This window comes from Electrophorus electricus, chromosome 23 (assembly GCF_041902795.1).
Source record: "Electrophorus electricus isolate QZ-2024a chromosome 23, ASM4190279v1, whole genome shotgun sequence".
NCBI lineage: Eukaryota > Metazoa > Chordata > Actinopteri > Gymnotiformes > Gymnotidae > Electrophorus > Electrophorus electricus.
The window spans coordinates 14655001-14671339 of record NC_137519.1 but is presented as its reverse complement, the minus strand read 5'-3'; the positions used below and the strand labels follow the sequence as shown (position 1 = coordinate 14671339).

At 42.9% G+C, this 16339-nt stretch overlaps 1 protein-coding gene across 9 annotated transcripts in view; it reads left to right on the top strand.

The window, feature by feature from the left end:
• plekhg4 (pleckstrin homology domain containing, family G (with RhoGef domain) member 4) overlaps positions 1–16339 on the top strand; it is a 71685-nt gene that overhangs the window by 11536 nt on the left and 43810 nt on the right. For 3 of the 9 annotated variants that reach the window (XM_081705903.1, XM_081705902.1, XM_081705900.1), the window contains exon 1: positions 9805–9991. The exons of 1 other annotated variant lie outside the window; for it this stretch is intronic. In XM_081705903.1, the coding sequence (XP_081562029.1) occupies positions 9989–9991 (3 nt within the window). In that variant the 5' untranslated portion in view covers positions 9805–9988. Of the gene's footprint in view, positions 1–9799; positions 9992–16339 lie in introns of those variants that run through there. 5 more of the 9 variants (XM_081705901.1, XM_081705899.1, XM_027018655.3 and 2 more) reach the window with 4 other exon arrangements.

Genomic DNA, 16339 nt, shown 5'->3' with positions numbered 1-16339 from the left:
AATCACAAGACTGTCTCCAGTTTGTAGTTCCAGTAATGATATTATCCTCTGCTGTGGAACCCAAAAGGTATTTGGAATGTTTTAATGTACCTTTCTTGTTTTCTTCCTCTTTCTACTTTGTCAAAAAGGAAACTTATCCCTTGCTCTCAGGACCATATTTATTGCCTTAAAGGGGATGTGTGATAGCGATAGGCAGAATAAAGTGTGATTAAGCTAAATAACATTTTGTTTTTACCTTTTTGCTGAATTGTTACACACAGGACATTGTACAGCCAAGATGACTCTGTAATGACGTAGTGACGTGGTCACTTTAGTGTTAGCAGGTAACCTCTCAGGTGGCTGTTGATAATATGATTCTAACATAATTTTGCTAATCTTACCTTTATGGATCTCAGTGCAGACAGGTAGACACAGTCTTGGTGACTGGCTACACACCCTCTTGTAATAAAAAGGAAAACTGTGATCACTCAATTGTGAACGACAGAATGTGTATATGTTTTTGTACATGTTCAGGGTTAGTATTATTCACATAGTGACCATGACCCTAAGGCTGTAGTGCCTGTGTTAAACATCACTGAAGGGAAATAAACATAAATGAGGTATGTCCGTCTCCTAAATATCCACATTTCTTCTCTCATTCCTAAAGCAAGCAAACAAACAAACAGTTGTGTTCTTAATTGTCGCTGAACTAAGATGCGAAGCTTTGGTGCAACCCTTTTCATACTGATCTTGTTGGACGAGAATGTGTGTAGCGTTGAGCGGTAAGGACGCGGACGAATGTGCGGAAAAGAGCGAGATTTAATCGGCATATCCAGAATCGGAGTCGTAGTCGTAGTCCAGGGTCATAGAGCCAACACGGAGAGTACATGGGTACATGGTAACAAAACAAGGGCTAGGATAGAGTACAAAGTAACAGGCACGGAGGCACGGAGTACAAAGTAACACAACCATTCGAATAAACAAGCAACCAAACACAATACAGAAAATGCACGGAGTCAATAAACATACACAACCATCATGGCTACAGGAACTGGGACGGGTAGGGGTACACTAATGCCACAAGGCAGGGTAATGAGTTTACGCAAGAAACCGGGGCAACAGGAGCAGGAAAAGAAGTCGAGATAGCCCCTGGTCTTGTACCTTCTCCCGGCCCTAGGTCACTGACAGGCACCGGAACGGACACATGGACGGGCACAGGGACAGAAACATATACAGAGGACATTATGTGAATCACGACTGACAAATAAGAGACGCAGAAACAAGGTTTAAATAAGACTATGATCAGGGACAAACTCGGAACAGCTGGAGACAAAGGGGAGGAGACAAGGAACCATAGAGATGGACGAAAACGTGGAAGTGACTCGGTTGCTAGGGAAACGGGGAATGCTCAGGTCTGCGGGTGTGACAGTACCCTCCCCTTAATGCGAGGCTCCTGAGGTGCGGAACAAGCCAAAGTGAAGGAGCCAGGAGCAGGAACAGAAGGACAAGTGACACTAACAGGAACCGAACAGGCAAGACGAGGAGCAGGGTCAGGATCCAGACAAGACAAAGGAACAGACAAAGAAACAGGAGACTCAAAAGCAGACACAGAAACCAGGTTTAAATAAGACTACAATTAGGGACAAACTCGGAACAGCTGGAGACAAAGGGGAGGAGACAGGGAACCATAGAGATGGATGAAAACCCGGAAGTGACTCGGGGGACGCTCAGGTCTGCGGGTCTAACAACGTGCTAAACACTTCCATACTGTCGCCACATTGTTAACAACATATATAATTTTGTTGTTTTATGTGAGTGGCCCCTTTACGTGTTGTTTTATGTGAGTAGTAAACCTTCAGTATTTTCCTGTCGGCAGTTTGTAGGCCTGTAATTGGCTGTGATGAGGGTTACTTCAGTGCTTTGCTCTTGGACACTGGTCAGCTTCCAGTTCCTTCATAGCAAACAGGATCTGTTAGGTTTGTTTCTGTGAGCCACAGGCTCTGGGGTGGAGTTTCCCCTTAAATTCACTGGAGGCTTTAATTTGGTTTGATCACAGAAAATTGCATCGGGAATCCTGTCCAGGCCATATTATTGACTATTATTGACACCAAGTTACAGACTCATGTAATAGACTCTGGTTTGACTTGTAGCAATGGGAATAAAATTTGAAAAATATGTGAATAGGCCTAAAAAAGACCTAGTTTCATTTGACCTAAAATTTGATATTTGTGTTATTTTTGTGTGTGTGTAAAACAAATATGCAGGTGTTTTCTTCAGAAATAAATAACAGCTTTTAAATTTCCTTCATTTAAAATGTGACAGAATTTAAAGTTTTAAGACTCCTGTTTTATGAAAACGGGTTATTAAAGTGAGATATTAATGTGAACTGTATGTTCGTGTGTGCTTGTGTGTATATGCATGTCGTATCCTCTCACAGCGGTATGGCCTGCTGTATTAGGCTATGAACCTACAGTACTGTGGATTGAGATGGCTACAGACCCATTATAGCACACACTCCACTGAAATAGAGTGCAGTATATCATCCATCACAATCAATGGGACGATGGTACTAGCAATGACCTCATAGACTTATTATTCCATTAATCAGAGAATTATTTGACACATTTTTGTTTTTTGTTTTGGTTTCTGACCAGATGTTGACAACAGTGTGGTAACTGGTGATGAAGAGTGAAAAAATGTTTGTTAGTGTTCTGTGTTTGCACATGAAGTATGTTCTCGCTCTGTCTCTGTCTCCAGTCGTAATGGCAGCCCTGCCTTTAGTCTCTGTGTTAGTCAAAATACCACAAATTCCTACTACAGATTAAGGGGTCCTTCCTGTCACACAACAGCTCAGTTATCTGCATCACTACGTGTGTGTGTGTGTGTGTGTGTGTGTGTGTGTGTGTGTGTGTTTGTATTTGTGTGTGTGTGTGTGTGTTGAGTGAGAGAGCGAGGGATTTGTGTGATCATGGAAACTACAGATACATTGTTGTAACCCCTTCAAAACAAACAAAGCTCCGCTAACCCTCATTCCCTCTTCGTGCTGTTACAGGTCTTAGCTCTGTGTGTGTGTGTGTGTGTGTGTGTGTGTGTGTGTGTGTGGACCAGCGCATAATTTAAGGCTTACGTCATTAAAGCAGTCGCCTTGATACATTGCCACTGATGTGCTTGGCATAATAAAGGCCCTTCGTATCACATTTCAGTTTTTGAACTACTGAATATTTTGTTGGCGTAAGTCTACACGCGATGACCATTCTCTGGTCATTGTGTTAGTCTCAGTGGAGTTTTAGGTTCCTAATAACAGCTGCCTGCACCAGACACTGGCATGAATAAGTATAATTATTATAGGCGCATATGGCAGTGTTTAAGCATCACGGTTCACCCCGCTCTCCTTTTGTGTTCGAATTTGACTGAGTAGAGGTCAGCCCTGTTTGTTTTGGAGTTATTTTCTCTACATATTACACTGGCAGACAGGCAAACCCCCGCAAACCCCCCCACCCACCCCACCTGGGCCTCTTTTAAGCCGCCTGTGTAATCTAATTTACTCCTGACCCCTGACCAGAGCTCGTTTCAGATCTAGGGATGCAGATCAACTGACATAATCACAAAATTCATTAGCCTTCTGTAGCAACCATTTGTGCTTCAGTTGTGTCTAATGGGTTGACCTTGGCAAGTATCGCTTTGAAGGAGCACAACAAGGACCTGTCAGATGGGTCACGTGTATGTGTTTGTGTGTGTGTGTGTCCTTTTTTGCACCTATACCCTATACCCACCACCATAATACCCAACTTATCATTGTCTTCACCCACTCTTCCCTTTGATGTGCTGTGTAAACGTTTATCTTGCCTCTATTAACCTGATTATGTCTTTCATGTTCTGTGTAGGGAATTTCTGGGCTGGCTTCAGCTGACAGCTGCACACTAAGATTTATAAGTCAAACGTATCGCAGATTAAAGAAACTTAACACACATCACATGAAAGTACGTCTATGGTTGTCCCTCAGTTGTGTTGAATGTTTTACTGTTAGTCACACTGTATATTGTGGAGTGTCTGTTCGTCAGAGCACCCAACGACAGCCGCTGTTGTCACTTTTGTATTCACTTATTTATTATTTTTTTAAAAGAAGACTTTACAAACACAGTGTTTGTGTGATGGACTGGTTTCCTATGCAGGTGAATACATTTTCACCATCCAGGTAGTCCTTAAAAGGTTGTTGTGGGCACTGAGGTTGTCAAAGGAGACATTTCCTTCCTCTGACTACAGAGGGTGCTATGGGTCCTCTGCCCTCCACTGTTCTTTACAGGTTTTAAGCATGTGAGTGGTCTGTGGGACATAAGAGGATGCTATAATGTGTTACCCCTGCAGAGAGAGGAAAGAGAGGGAGAAAGTAAGAAAAGGAGAGAGAGGTCACCATGGTGCCTCTGGGATCAGAGGTGTGTGTGTGTGTGTCTCAGTGTGCTACATCAGCTTTCCCTTTATCTATGTGAGTCCAGCCAGAGGTCAGTGTCTGAGGCCTGGACCTGTTGCTATACTATTTATAACAATGACACAGACATACATTTACACACAAAAACAGATAGATCATAATCTCTGATACACAGATAGATCATGATCTCTGATACACAGATAGATCAAGATCTCTGATACACAGATAGATCAAGATCTCTGATACACAGATAGATCAAGATCTCTGATACACAGATAGATCAAGATCTCTGATACACAGATAGATCATGATCTCTGATACACAGATAGATCATGATCTCTGATACACAGATAGATCATGATCTCTGATACACAGATAGATCATGATCTCTGGCATGCCGGAAAGTCCTCGTCATGGTCCTCCCCCACATCTCCCGTGGCCTCCTGTGGCTCTTGAGAAAATCAAATCCTTTAGCTTTTCCGAATCTCTCGTCTCGTTGATCTTTTTTACACGCTGCCCTGTCCTGCTGTAGCTGCGTGGTAAGTCTCTTTATGTCCTTCACACATCACATAGGAGCGCTCCTGGGTGACCTGTTCCTCACCCTGTGCACTCCTCTCTGGGGAGGAGGGATCCTTTCAGATCATCCCACGCTGCCTTGTGCAACTGTCCCTCCAGAAAAGATATTGAAAAATTAAACTTTTCATTTCCCTCAGGCATTTTCGTATGGGCTTGTATGGCCCTGCCTGTACACACACATATACACCCACACCCACACACATATACACCCCCCCACACACACCCACACCCACACACATATACACCCACACCCACATACCCATATACCAGCTCTTTTTTCTTCCTGCTGGCAGTTAAAATGAAATACTGTATAATAAGACGTCATCCATTCATCCGGAGAACAATGGCAGATCTGCGAGTTGCCTCATGGCAAAACTTTCCACTTCTTTGCCACAATAGCTACAGATGAGACTGAATTCACTCTCCTTCCTGCCCCGGTCGTGGCTGTGCTCTTTCAAACAATGTATGTTTATGGCTTAAAGAGTTCGGTAGCTTTCAGGCCCGATTACACTTTATAACGTAACTTTCTGGTGTCAGATAAGGCTACACTTAGAAAGTCAGAGGGCTCCTTCACTGTGGAGAGACTGGGAGACAGAGAGAGAGAGAGACGTCGGATAATGAACGAGAAGAGACGTGTTAAACTTCAATGGGACCTTTTTTTATTTTGTTCTTCAGATACCATAATATGTGCCACCTCTGAAGACCCTGGAAACAGATGTGAGCCAGACCTCTTTAGAGGGTTTATTATTGTAGCTAGTGATGCTTAGGAATTAGATTTAGACCTCAAACCACCTGAAGCAGGAGTGCAAATTAGATCTGTACACTGGGCCTCGAAATGGGATTGAGCCAGAAAGACAAAACATTTGCACCTGCCTGTTTAAATTTAAATGGGCTTTAAATGAGAAATGGGTATATGCTGGGCTAGGTTTGGACAGGGTGGATCTGTCCATAGAGCTGGCATTACAGTAACTATATGAGTCCCTTGGACTGAAAGGCACACACAAGTGCATTAAGCGTGGGTTAGCTACAGCTCTCTCTGTGTGTGTGTTTGTGTGTGTGTGGCCTCACCACTGTCGCCTCTACATGCAAAAAATTGGTAGTCTTATTATGAGCTGCGCAGAAAAGTTTCTTCCAGTAAAACCAACATCTAAGACAACATTTCAGTCAGCCAAAAGGCAAAGACAAGTCACAGCACAGAACAGGTCTACAGGTGACATCAGTGACAGGTAACTTAATATTTAAATGAAATCTCTTACCTGTTTAAGTGTTGTTTTTGTTGATTGATTAATGCTTTTCCATTATCTGCCATAACATGCGTGTATAAAAGTCACACCGAGAACACTTCGGAAACCTAATAAAACTTCAGGGTTTACCCCGCATGCTTTGTGTCTAACACAGATCGTGTAAGAGAGGCGAGTTCCCTGACTAGAATCTAGTTTGGGTAGGCTTGAACTGTATGCATCTGTAAATTAAACCCAACAGAAGGAAATGACGGAGTTGATGGCATGAGGTGGGAGGTAAATTAAGAGGTAGGGAAAAGGGTGAGGTTATGGTTAGAAAAGGGCGGGGAGCAAACAAGCATAAGCACACTTGTGCAGGACATTATGCATCACCACTACTGACACTTGCATTCTGCATTATAGTAGGTGCTATTGTTGCTACGGTCCTTCCTTAACCAGGTGCTAATGCACTGTCACCTCCTAGAGTAGAATTTATTTAGCTAAGCTTAAGTCTAATTTGAAGCTTAATTTGATCATCTTCATGTCTCTACACACATTAGAGCTGTGACAAAAATGGCAATACAGCAGAAACAAATTAAGTGTATATTAGATTTACAAGGCGTAGCTTGCAGCAAAGCTCATATTAAAAGTCTTGTGCATTTTGACTCCTAAGAGGCTGACTCATATTGCCTGTCGTATATTGGCAGTGTACAGTTTGAAGTTGTCTTGCACGCCAAACATTTATTTTCACCAGTTATTTTCACTTTTTGTATTTATTCCTGCTTTGTTTGGTGGTTTTGTATTTTATGAAGTCTTGATTCGAGCCTATTCTAAAGGGTTCTTGGCTGCAGCTCCAGAGGTCATGGGGTCAGTGGGTCAGTGGGTGGTGATTGTGGTGATGGTGATCATTGTTGTTGCCTTGAGTGAAGTACTGAGCCCTCTGGTACACGAGGGAACTGTGCATTCCATTGGGGTGCTGATACTGGAATATAGGCCCGTGTCCATCTGTAACTCAAGCAGACATCAATGGCACATGCAGTACTGTGTGTTAAAATAACGTTTACTTGGACGATCCTCACGTCCACACTGGACGTGTGGAATATCTACTGCTAAACTGCAGTGTTTCGGGGATGGAATCATGTCACTAGTATAACAAGCTAAGATTTGTGTGAGTGAGAAAGTGTGTGAGTGATGTGCACAGGCACCGAAGGTCTTTGGTACTGCATTAGACTGGCCAAATTAACTCAAAGCCTCCCAGAAACTTTGACTCACCACAAGGGAACTTGGTATCCTTAGCTCAGTGGGATGTGCACCAGGCTCACATCATTGTATTTAGTTTTAATATATATTATATACATATTTTTATTGTATTTTCCATTTATATATATATATATATATATATATATATATATATATATATATATATTGTGTGTGCATGTATGTGTAGTATAAGATGTAGAGATAGAAGTTAAAAATTGTAGTCAAGTTCACCAGAGAGCCTCTTCACTTTGCTTGCACAGACCTTTGCTCTGAGATATCCTGCTTCTCTGGAAGCCTTGTGTACTTCACTAGAATTGTTCATTATCTCTACATCAGTTACTACAATACCCTGAAGTTACTCACCTGGAATCCCTTTGGATTACATATATGTAAAGATAATGAGAATTCCAGTGAAGTACAAGGTTTCCAAAGAAACAGTATTACATTTACAACATGTAGCTGACAATTATCCAACACAATTTACAATTCTGACTGAACACAACTTGAGTAATTAAGGGTTAAGGGTCTTGCGCAGGGGCCCAGCAGTGACAATCTGGTGGTGGTGTAACTTGAACTGGCAACCTTCTGATTACTAGTCAAGCATCTTAACCACTGAGAGATTTCATCATCAGATATACAAGCAAAGTGTTTCTAGGAGGAGGAACCAGTTTATATTAGAAAAAGCAGAGGTTTAAATCATAGCATTAGCTCTAAGGGGTTCTAAGGTTCTGAGGGTGTAGTTCTTTTTCTTTGAGCTTCCTTACTTCATTGCAGAGTAAGAGAAGGCTTGCTGGTCATATTGTTGAACACTTTCGGACCATCAGATTTAAGGTTTCAGGCCCCACAGTGGTAACTCAATACAACAAAAGTCAGTACACCTTTTATTACTGAGATTCAAATCTTTTACTTTTTTAATACTTTGTATGTCCATCTTTATTTTGAAGACAGACTCAGTCCTCCTTAACATGGGTGATACCATGGTTACACAAACATCTAGAGAGATGTTCTGCAGTTCTTCAGAAACCATTTCTGGAGAGATGTTCTGCAGTTCTTTTTTCAGCTGCTCTTTGGTAGACAGGTGGTGCTGCTCTAATGTTCATTTTTAAAAACCCCACAGGGGTTCCATTAGATGGAGGTCAGGTGGCATGCTAGGGCAGGTGATAGTTTTCACTTTTTTCTCGGGTGATTTTGACCGTAAGGTCTGGATCATTCCTCTTTAGCTAAGATCCTGGTGACTGGGTGTTATCCGGGCAGCCAATATTTTGTTAAATCCCAAGATCTTCATGGTGCCTTCAGTAAATGTCCTCTCCCCAACACCTTTTGCACTTCTGTAGCCCTGTATCATCACACTCCCCCTCCGCACTGTGGTAGCCCTGGCTATGTTTACGCCAACATGCTGGACTCCATCTGAGCTGAACACATTTATTTTGGTGTCAACTGACCAAAGAATGTGCTCCCAGTACTCATCGGGCTTCTTACCACGTTCATGTGCTGGGTAAAGCTTAATCTTGCAGATTTGTGCTGAAGAGCAAACGTTTTTTTCCTTGGATGCCGTCCATAGAGACTGACTTTGTGCAGTGTCCTTCGTTTTCATTTTCACTCATAGCCCCTATGCCAAGCACAATCCCTGTCTGTGTTCTAGAGCGAGACTTAGCGAGTTGCACACTGTCCGTGGCATCATTTTACTAGGACAGCCTCTACAGTTTCAGTTAGTGGTACTGTGGCTTATTCTGTACCTCCTAATTACGGCTGTTTTTTTCAATGTAGTTTTGTATTTTTGATTGTGCATAAGAGGAAATACTCTATTTGTCAACTTTGAAATAATTTTTATTTAGAGGTGATACAGTTTTAATTCATTTGACATTTAAGTGATATTGCAGAAGGGGGTACTCCTGGTGTGTGTGTGTGTGTGTGTGTGTGTGTGTGTGTGTGTGTGTGTACACATATACACACACTTTTTTTTTTTTTTATTTCTTTTAATTTTTTAATTTTTTTACACATAAAATGTGATTGATCACCAGACTTCTGTGCTGTTCATGGGTGTGAATCGTTATTTTTTGGTATATTGTTTCATGCTTTCTCTCTTGAAATTTCTATCAATTTATTTCTGAAGGCAGTTTTTATAATAAAAAAACCCCTTTCTGAATTACAGCAGTTTAAGTTTGTCCCTCTCAGGTTTCCTTACAGAGCGAAATACAGCAATAGCACACAGGCAGTGGAAAGGAAGCTTTCTCGCTTTTTTTTTTCCCCCCATGTAGGCGGTCCTAACTGACTGAGTGACAGGGCTGGCACAAATGGGAGGGGAGGGGTAAAGAGTAGGCGGTCTCTACCTTGCTGCTGTGTTGCTGCAGTAAGTGGAGTGTGTCAGTGTGTTGGAGACCCGCCTTGTAGAGAGTTAAACACACACACACACACACACACACACACACACACACACACAGGCAGGCAGCAGAGTCCTGGGACTACAGGACTGTTAGGAAAATGAACCAAGAAAGTAGAAGATTAACACATACGCCCTCGTCACACCATGGTGAGTTCTGAATTTGACTGTAGTGCTTGCTTTGCTTTTGAGGGTTGGTTGGGGGGGTTGAACTGTACTGAGGTGTTAATAGTTTTACCTTATGGGGGTTTGAGGGGGAGGGGTGGAGAAGGGAGAGAGAAGGACAGAGAGAGTGTGTGTGTGTGTGTGTGTGTGTGTGTGTGTGTATGTATTTATATGCATGCATATGTCTGTGTTCACATGTGGTAATGAAAGGCTATACCTTTCGTAAGATGGTGTACCTGCATTTTCTCTGATGTGTATTCCTGTGTAGTGTGTGTATGTGTGTGATAGAGTGAGCGCACTGTTTGAGTGTACAGGCCATGTGTCTGTTGTGTTGGTAGGCCAAGCTGACCTTGAGACAGGTAAAGGCAAGAACCTAGAAGTCTAAACTGGAGACTCAGCGTAGAAGAGCTCCGCTGAGAGGTGTGTGTGTGTGTGTGTGTGTGTGTGTGTGTGTGTTAAAAGACTGCAGCTGTTCTCTGCCGCCTTCTACCATGCCTTCCACTCCTCTCTTCTAGAAATTGGAGTGTGTTTACAGAGAGGTCAGTCCTGTCGGGGGAGGTGTGTGTGTGTGTGTGTGTGTGTGTGTGTGTGTGTGTGTGTGTGTGTGTGTGTGTGTGTGTGTGTGTGTGTGTGTGTGTGTGTGTGTGTGTGTGTGTGTGTGGTTATATTGCTTATAGGAACGATGATTTGTTTTTGTGTCATAAAATACATGATCGTCTTTCTCTCTGATTCTCCGCTTTCCACTTTGTAATGTGAAGGCTTCTCAGATCTGGACAGGACTACAGTACAGTGAAAGGACAGCGAGGTTACGTGAGATCATGACTCTTGTCTTTGTGTTTCTATCTTTAATTCAGTTTTTCTCATGCGCTCTCTTCCTGTGTCTTTCTTGCAAGAAAACGTGTGGATTCAATTTAGTCTGCCCCTGTGTTTGTGCTGAAGTGAGCTGACACTGAACCAGGGCCAGGAAAGAAAAGTAGCAGGTCGGCATCAGTTTGCACTGTGTTTGGTGCAGCGTTAGGTTGTGTGTGAGTGCATCAGCCCAGGTGAGTTCAGTAACCACACAGGTGTGCTGAAGGGCTGAAAATCCAACTGTAGGCATGGCTCTCCATGACCCCTCCCCTTCTCCTCGCCCCCAACAGAAAACAGAACTAAACAGACACATAACGCATTTATAATGCTTCCGTAAAGAGTGCAGAGGTTTGTTCAGTGTTGTGCTGTTTCTCATGATGGCAGCGTGTGCGTGCTTTTAAATAGGTCCCTTTTGTTCACCACGCCTGCTGCCCTTCCTTTCCGGCGTGCTCTGCGTCTGCGAGATTTGGCGCGGCCTCTGACGCGTAACTTGATTCATGGCACTTGTGGAGAGGTGGGCCAAGGGCCAGGGGTTATCTGTTAGCTGTGTTTGAAGAGGTGGTAGTTTTCTTTGGGGATTGTGTGTGTGTGTGTGTGTGTGTGTGTGTGTTTTACTTGAAGGCCAGAGATGAGAAGCTTGATTTCAGACTGAATCTGTTCTCAAGGAGGAGTCCTTGTGTGAAGTGTTACTGTTTAACTGACCAGAGGGACGTTGGTGACGGATTCTGTTTGCCTGCTAGTCTGAGTGGTGCAGAAGTTTGCTGTCTGGGGTCAAAATTGTACAGGGCTTGTGAGAAAACAGCCAAATGTATGTTGCAATGGACACAGGTGCCAAAGAACCTTGTTGTCACTGTATGGAGCAATCTCATGTGTTTGACAGGGTGGATTTGTGTGTGTGAGTGTGTATGAGACAGAGCTTTTATGTGAGCTGAATGTGCATAGGGAGAACAAAAACCTAACAGAGCAGGTTTTGTGTGTGTGTGTGTGTGTGTGTCTGTGTGTGTAGCAGTACACAGCTGCTGGGTAGGTTGCTGTGTATTTTGCTGTGGTAAAGGAGTGCTCCCTCTGCTCAGCCTGCTGAACACTTGTGCAGTCCCTATCCTCTCCCTCAGTTTGATCGGTTATCTACTATTGCTAGCCGACTGGACAGGCACAAGCTTGACTACATATTTCAGAGCACATGTGCCCATTTAAACACGTTCTCTCTGGGTATTATGATGTGACCTCCAGCTAGATCATAAGCTGTCAGGTTGAGTTGCAAAGGAGTCAGTGTTTTTACTGTCAGAGAGAGCAAGATTGACTGATAGAAAGAGTGACTAAAATAGAGAGGGAAGGAGAGAATGAAGAGAAGGAGCTGAAGAACAGGTAAAGATGAAGGTTAAGTTGTGCAGGTTAAGTCCTGCGTGAAAAGTAGTGAGTCATCCATGCAGGGCTGAGACCCTTTCAGTGTGACCGGCACTGAGGACACAATCAAACACGTGGACACATTCAGTAGCCAGTCAAGGCGGCGAGATGGAAAGTGTGCATGTGCCCGATACGTTTGAATACTTGTGTGATTCATCCCTCTCTTTCAACACACAAACACACCTAACCTCTGGTTAAGCTGTCCTTTTCAATAGTGTACATAGTGACTATGACTTGTTTCCTCAATATTGTGTGATTTATTGTTCTTTATCCAGCACGTTAACATGCCTATCTCAAGTGCACAAGTGCCTACACATTTTACTGTTATATACACTGTGGCTTAAGCCAAAGGTGCCGATAGTTGTACCTGCTGTACAAAGATGAAGTCTGTGTGTTTGCTATAGCTGCTGCAGTCGATTATGGTCATTTTATGTCCTCCTGTGATTAGTTGTCTATTGCTTATTCTGACATTCCCACTCAGTGATGTGTTTTGTATAGGAAGTACCCGTCACACAAACAAACAAACCATCCCTTGCTTCATTGACAGTGTGTGGGTATTCCTACAAGCCTGATAAGTAGCGGGACCTGTTTAAGCAGATGCAGATCTCATACCTGTAAACAGACAGGTAATAGGATACCGTCTCATACAACAGGTAAGCATGGTCACATACATGTTGACTGCCTTTGTTGTGGGATGGTAATGATAAAACAATCACTGCACATGCAGATTAACCATTACCTCTATAATGAAACTCACTTATTACTATATATTCACTTATTACATATGAAACAGTGTCCTTTTGATCATAATGGACAATAAATTGTAAGTTGGCATTTTTGGTAAATAAAAGTAGCCCTAATATTAAATAAGTGAATAGTTGTTTATGTAAGTAAGTAAACAACAACAATAATAAAAAGCTGGAGGACCAACAGGTTCTTGGATTTATCATCATGGCCTATAGTTAGGCAATCTCATAATTCTGAACCCCCAAGATGCCCAAAGCTCTGCTCACGTGACCTTACGTTGTGTCCTGCTGAGTTCAGCCCCAGACAGCGCCATCACAATAGCTCAGACTGGGACGCTATCCATCACTGGCACTGGGCCAAAAGTCAACTTTTTTGTGTGTATATGAATAGTCTTTGATGTGAATGGGCAGGCTTTGAGGTTATTTAGTGTTCTGGGGATTAACCCTAATGAGTAGGGCACTTGTGGACTTGCATTAGGGTAAATATCGTCCAGCAGGTTCAGTCGGATCCTTCTGCCAGTTCAGGTTTCAGGGGGGAGACCGATTAAAATTAGCTAGGATTATTTTGAGAAGACAGCAGAAGCTGTGTGGACCACAGAGCCTGTGAGTCTTCTGGCTGTGTGGTTCCAGTTCCTTAATTCTGAATGCCCAAGGTTCATTGTGTAGTCATGGAAACCTGAATTAGCTGTGGATTACATTTGTGTAGTTATGGCTTGGTTGTTGAAGTTAAACATGTTCAGTGCATCTTTAGTCAGCAACTTGTGCTTATGATGAGCTCAAGCTTGATTTGACTGAATGCGCAGCAGGATTTTGAAGGCATTTGTGTGCTGGTCCACATTAGTAAAATGTGGAGTGATCTGGTTCAGTGTTTACTTCTGGACCTGTAGCGGACAGAGCCCTGAACTGTCTGAGCTCACTTCCCTGTGACAGGGATTGAACAGACCGTACATTATTTTGAATGTAACCAAATAGAGAGACTCCCAGGGTGAAGGTGTCAGGCACAAATTCTACATGTCAGTGTTTTGGGGTGAAGAAATGACTCGTCTCAACGCAGACAGACTCATCCGTTTGAAATTATTTTGTTTCACAGTGCTGAGTGCACGGGATGTCTCGCCTACTAATTAACTCCAGTGGCATTTCTGAGGATGTGACTGTCTCATTTTATTGTTTAGCACTTTTTTTAAGGCATGCGCTGGCAAAGCAAAGCTGGGAGTCTTATATGATGTAATTGGACAAATCAAAGTAAGGGGATAGAACAGTGAGGAACGGGGATGACCTGTGAGGAACGGGGATGACCTGTGAGCCTACAGCAATGTTTGGTCTTCAAATAATGTGGAACCTGCTTGTCCTGTGTTTTGATGAAGTGTCTTCAGTTCTTGAGAGGTTTTTCATACTCACCGACTCATACGCACCCATTCTCCACCGCTGTAATCCAGGAATGTGAAAGACAACTCCAGCATGGCTTCTACCATTACTCCACAAAGCTATTTGCCTTTTGGAAAGTAAAGTACCATCTCTAAATGATGGAACGTTTGAACAGTATGTATGCCCTGAGCTACGGGACCAAACAGGCCCTGAAATATTTTGTATTTCAAAATCTTATTATTTACTAAAGCGAGCAACATACTAAAGCGAGTACATATTTTACAGCCATGTTTATGCATGGTTATTAATAGTGCTACTGGTGTTACACTCATATGTGTGCTTTAACATATATTAAATGTGTTCTTAAACATAGTTCAAACATAGTTTCACCTTTTGTATCAACAGCAAATCAGTGACCTAAACATGGTTGAATTCTTCTTGTTCGGACAGTTTGTAATTTGCCAGGTGACAAGTTTCTGTTTCCTAAACTGAGAGTACTTCACTGTTATCACTGTCATTGCGGCCTTTTTCCTATTTTCACCTATTTAACTCTCTCTTAGGGAATTCAAGCTGTTGGAAATATAGTTAAATATGGACATTTGCACACTAATCCATTTTACGTTGGATAACTATTTCCTGAGAATACCTTTTCTGCCCATGTGACATTCGAGAGGTTCTCTAGATGAGAGGCATATGGGAACTTGGATGTAGAAATAGGAGATCCGAGGCAGACTGGAGCAAGGGACATCTGTTTCCTCAGTACAGGACAAGGGGCAGATCCAACCCCAGCGCAAGTGCAAGAACTTTCCTTTCAACGAGAGCGCTTACTTTCTGATATACGATCAGCAGTTAATTTAGAGAGATCAAAAACTGTACAATTCAGCGATGAGGAAGAGTCTGGAACTGGCAACACTCTTAGCTCACTTTCTTTCTGTTTATGTGTTTGCCTCTCACAGGCGGGCACAAGCAAACTGTGTCATGTTTGTTATTGTTGTATTTGTTTTATGTCATTGCTTTCTGCAATGAAATGTTGGGTCTGTCGTTGTGTGTGTGTGTGTTTGTTTCTCTTTGTGTGTGCTCACACTTGTGTATATGTGTGTGTGTGTTCGTGTTTCTCCATCCATCACCACTTAATACCAGAAATATGTTCCTCCTCTTTAAAAGCTGACTAGTGACTAGGATCCCCCATAGTTCTGGAGTGCACACAGTTCGTACCTTTATCCAGAAAACCACTAGGAAAATAACCCTGTATTGTCCCTGTATCATTCTTGCTGCTGATATCACAGTGTAGCAAGTGACCAGTCCTTCATCATCTGACCACCGCTAGCCCTGTGTATGACACATACATCCGCTTCCACAGTGAATATGACCTGTCGGTCAAGAGTAGACGTTGAGCTTTTAGGCAGAGCTTGAACCTCTTCCCTTTATGGAAAGCACTGGTGTGGGGTGTAGGTGGGTGTGGGGGGAGGGTGGGGGAAAGACCACAGTTAGCAGAGAGACTCACCACACCCCTGGGAGCAGAGGATGTGATTGAATATTCATTAGCCAGAGCGTGACCCACTGAGACAGGATTAGTTAAGTAATCTAATCTGCCACTGGTGAGACAGATGCTTGATTACAACTCAGTCCCAGTGCTGCTGTCAGGGGGACCATGACAGACGCGTCTATCCCAGGCGTCTGCACGGAACCAGTGTCCCAGCCAGCACAGCACACCACTCGCTCATGTGTTTGTGGAATGGTTCACTTTACTTTTATGCTGAGGTTAGCAATATTCTTTATTTTATTTATTGCAGAATTACAGTATATGAAGGTTCTCAGTAATGGAGACCAAATGGAACTACAAATCTTCAGAGAAACATTTGAGCCTGAGTTTTACGGATGAGTGCCTAGTGAGGGAGAGAGGGTGTAAATTTCTCATTTGCTCATGAGGTAGTGTGTTTACTTGGTTGCCATAGCTACAGAGCTCTGC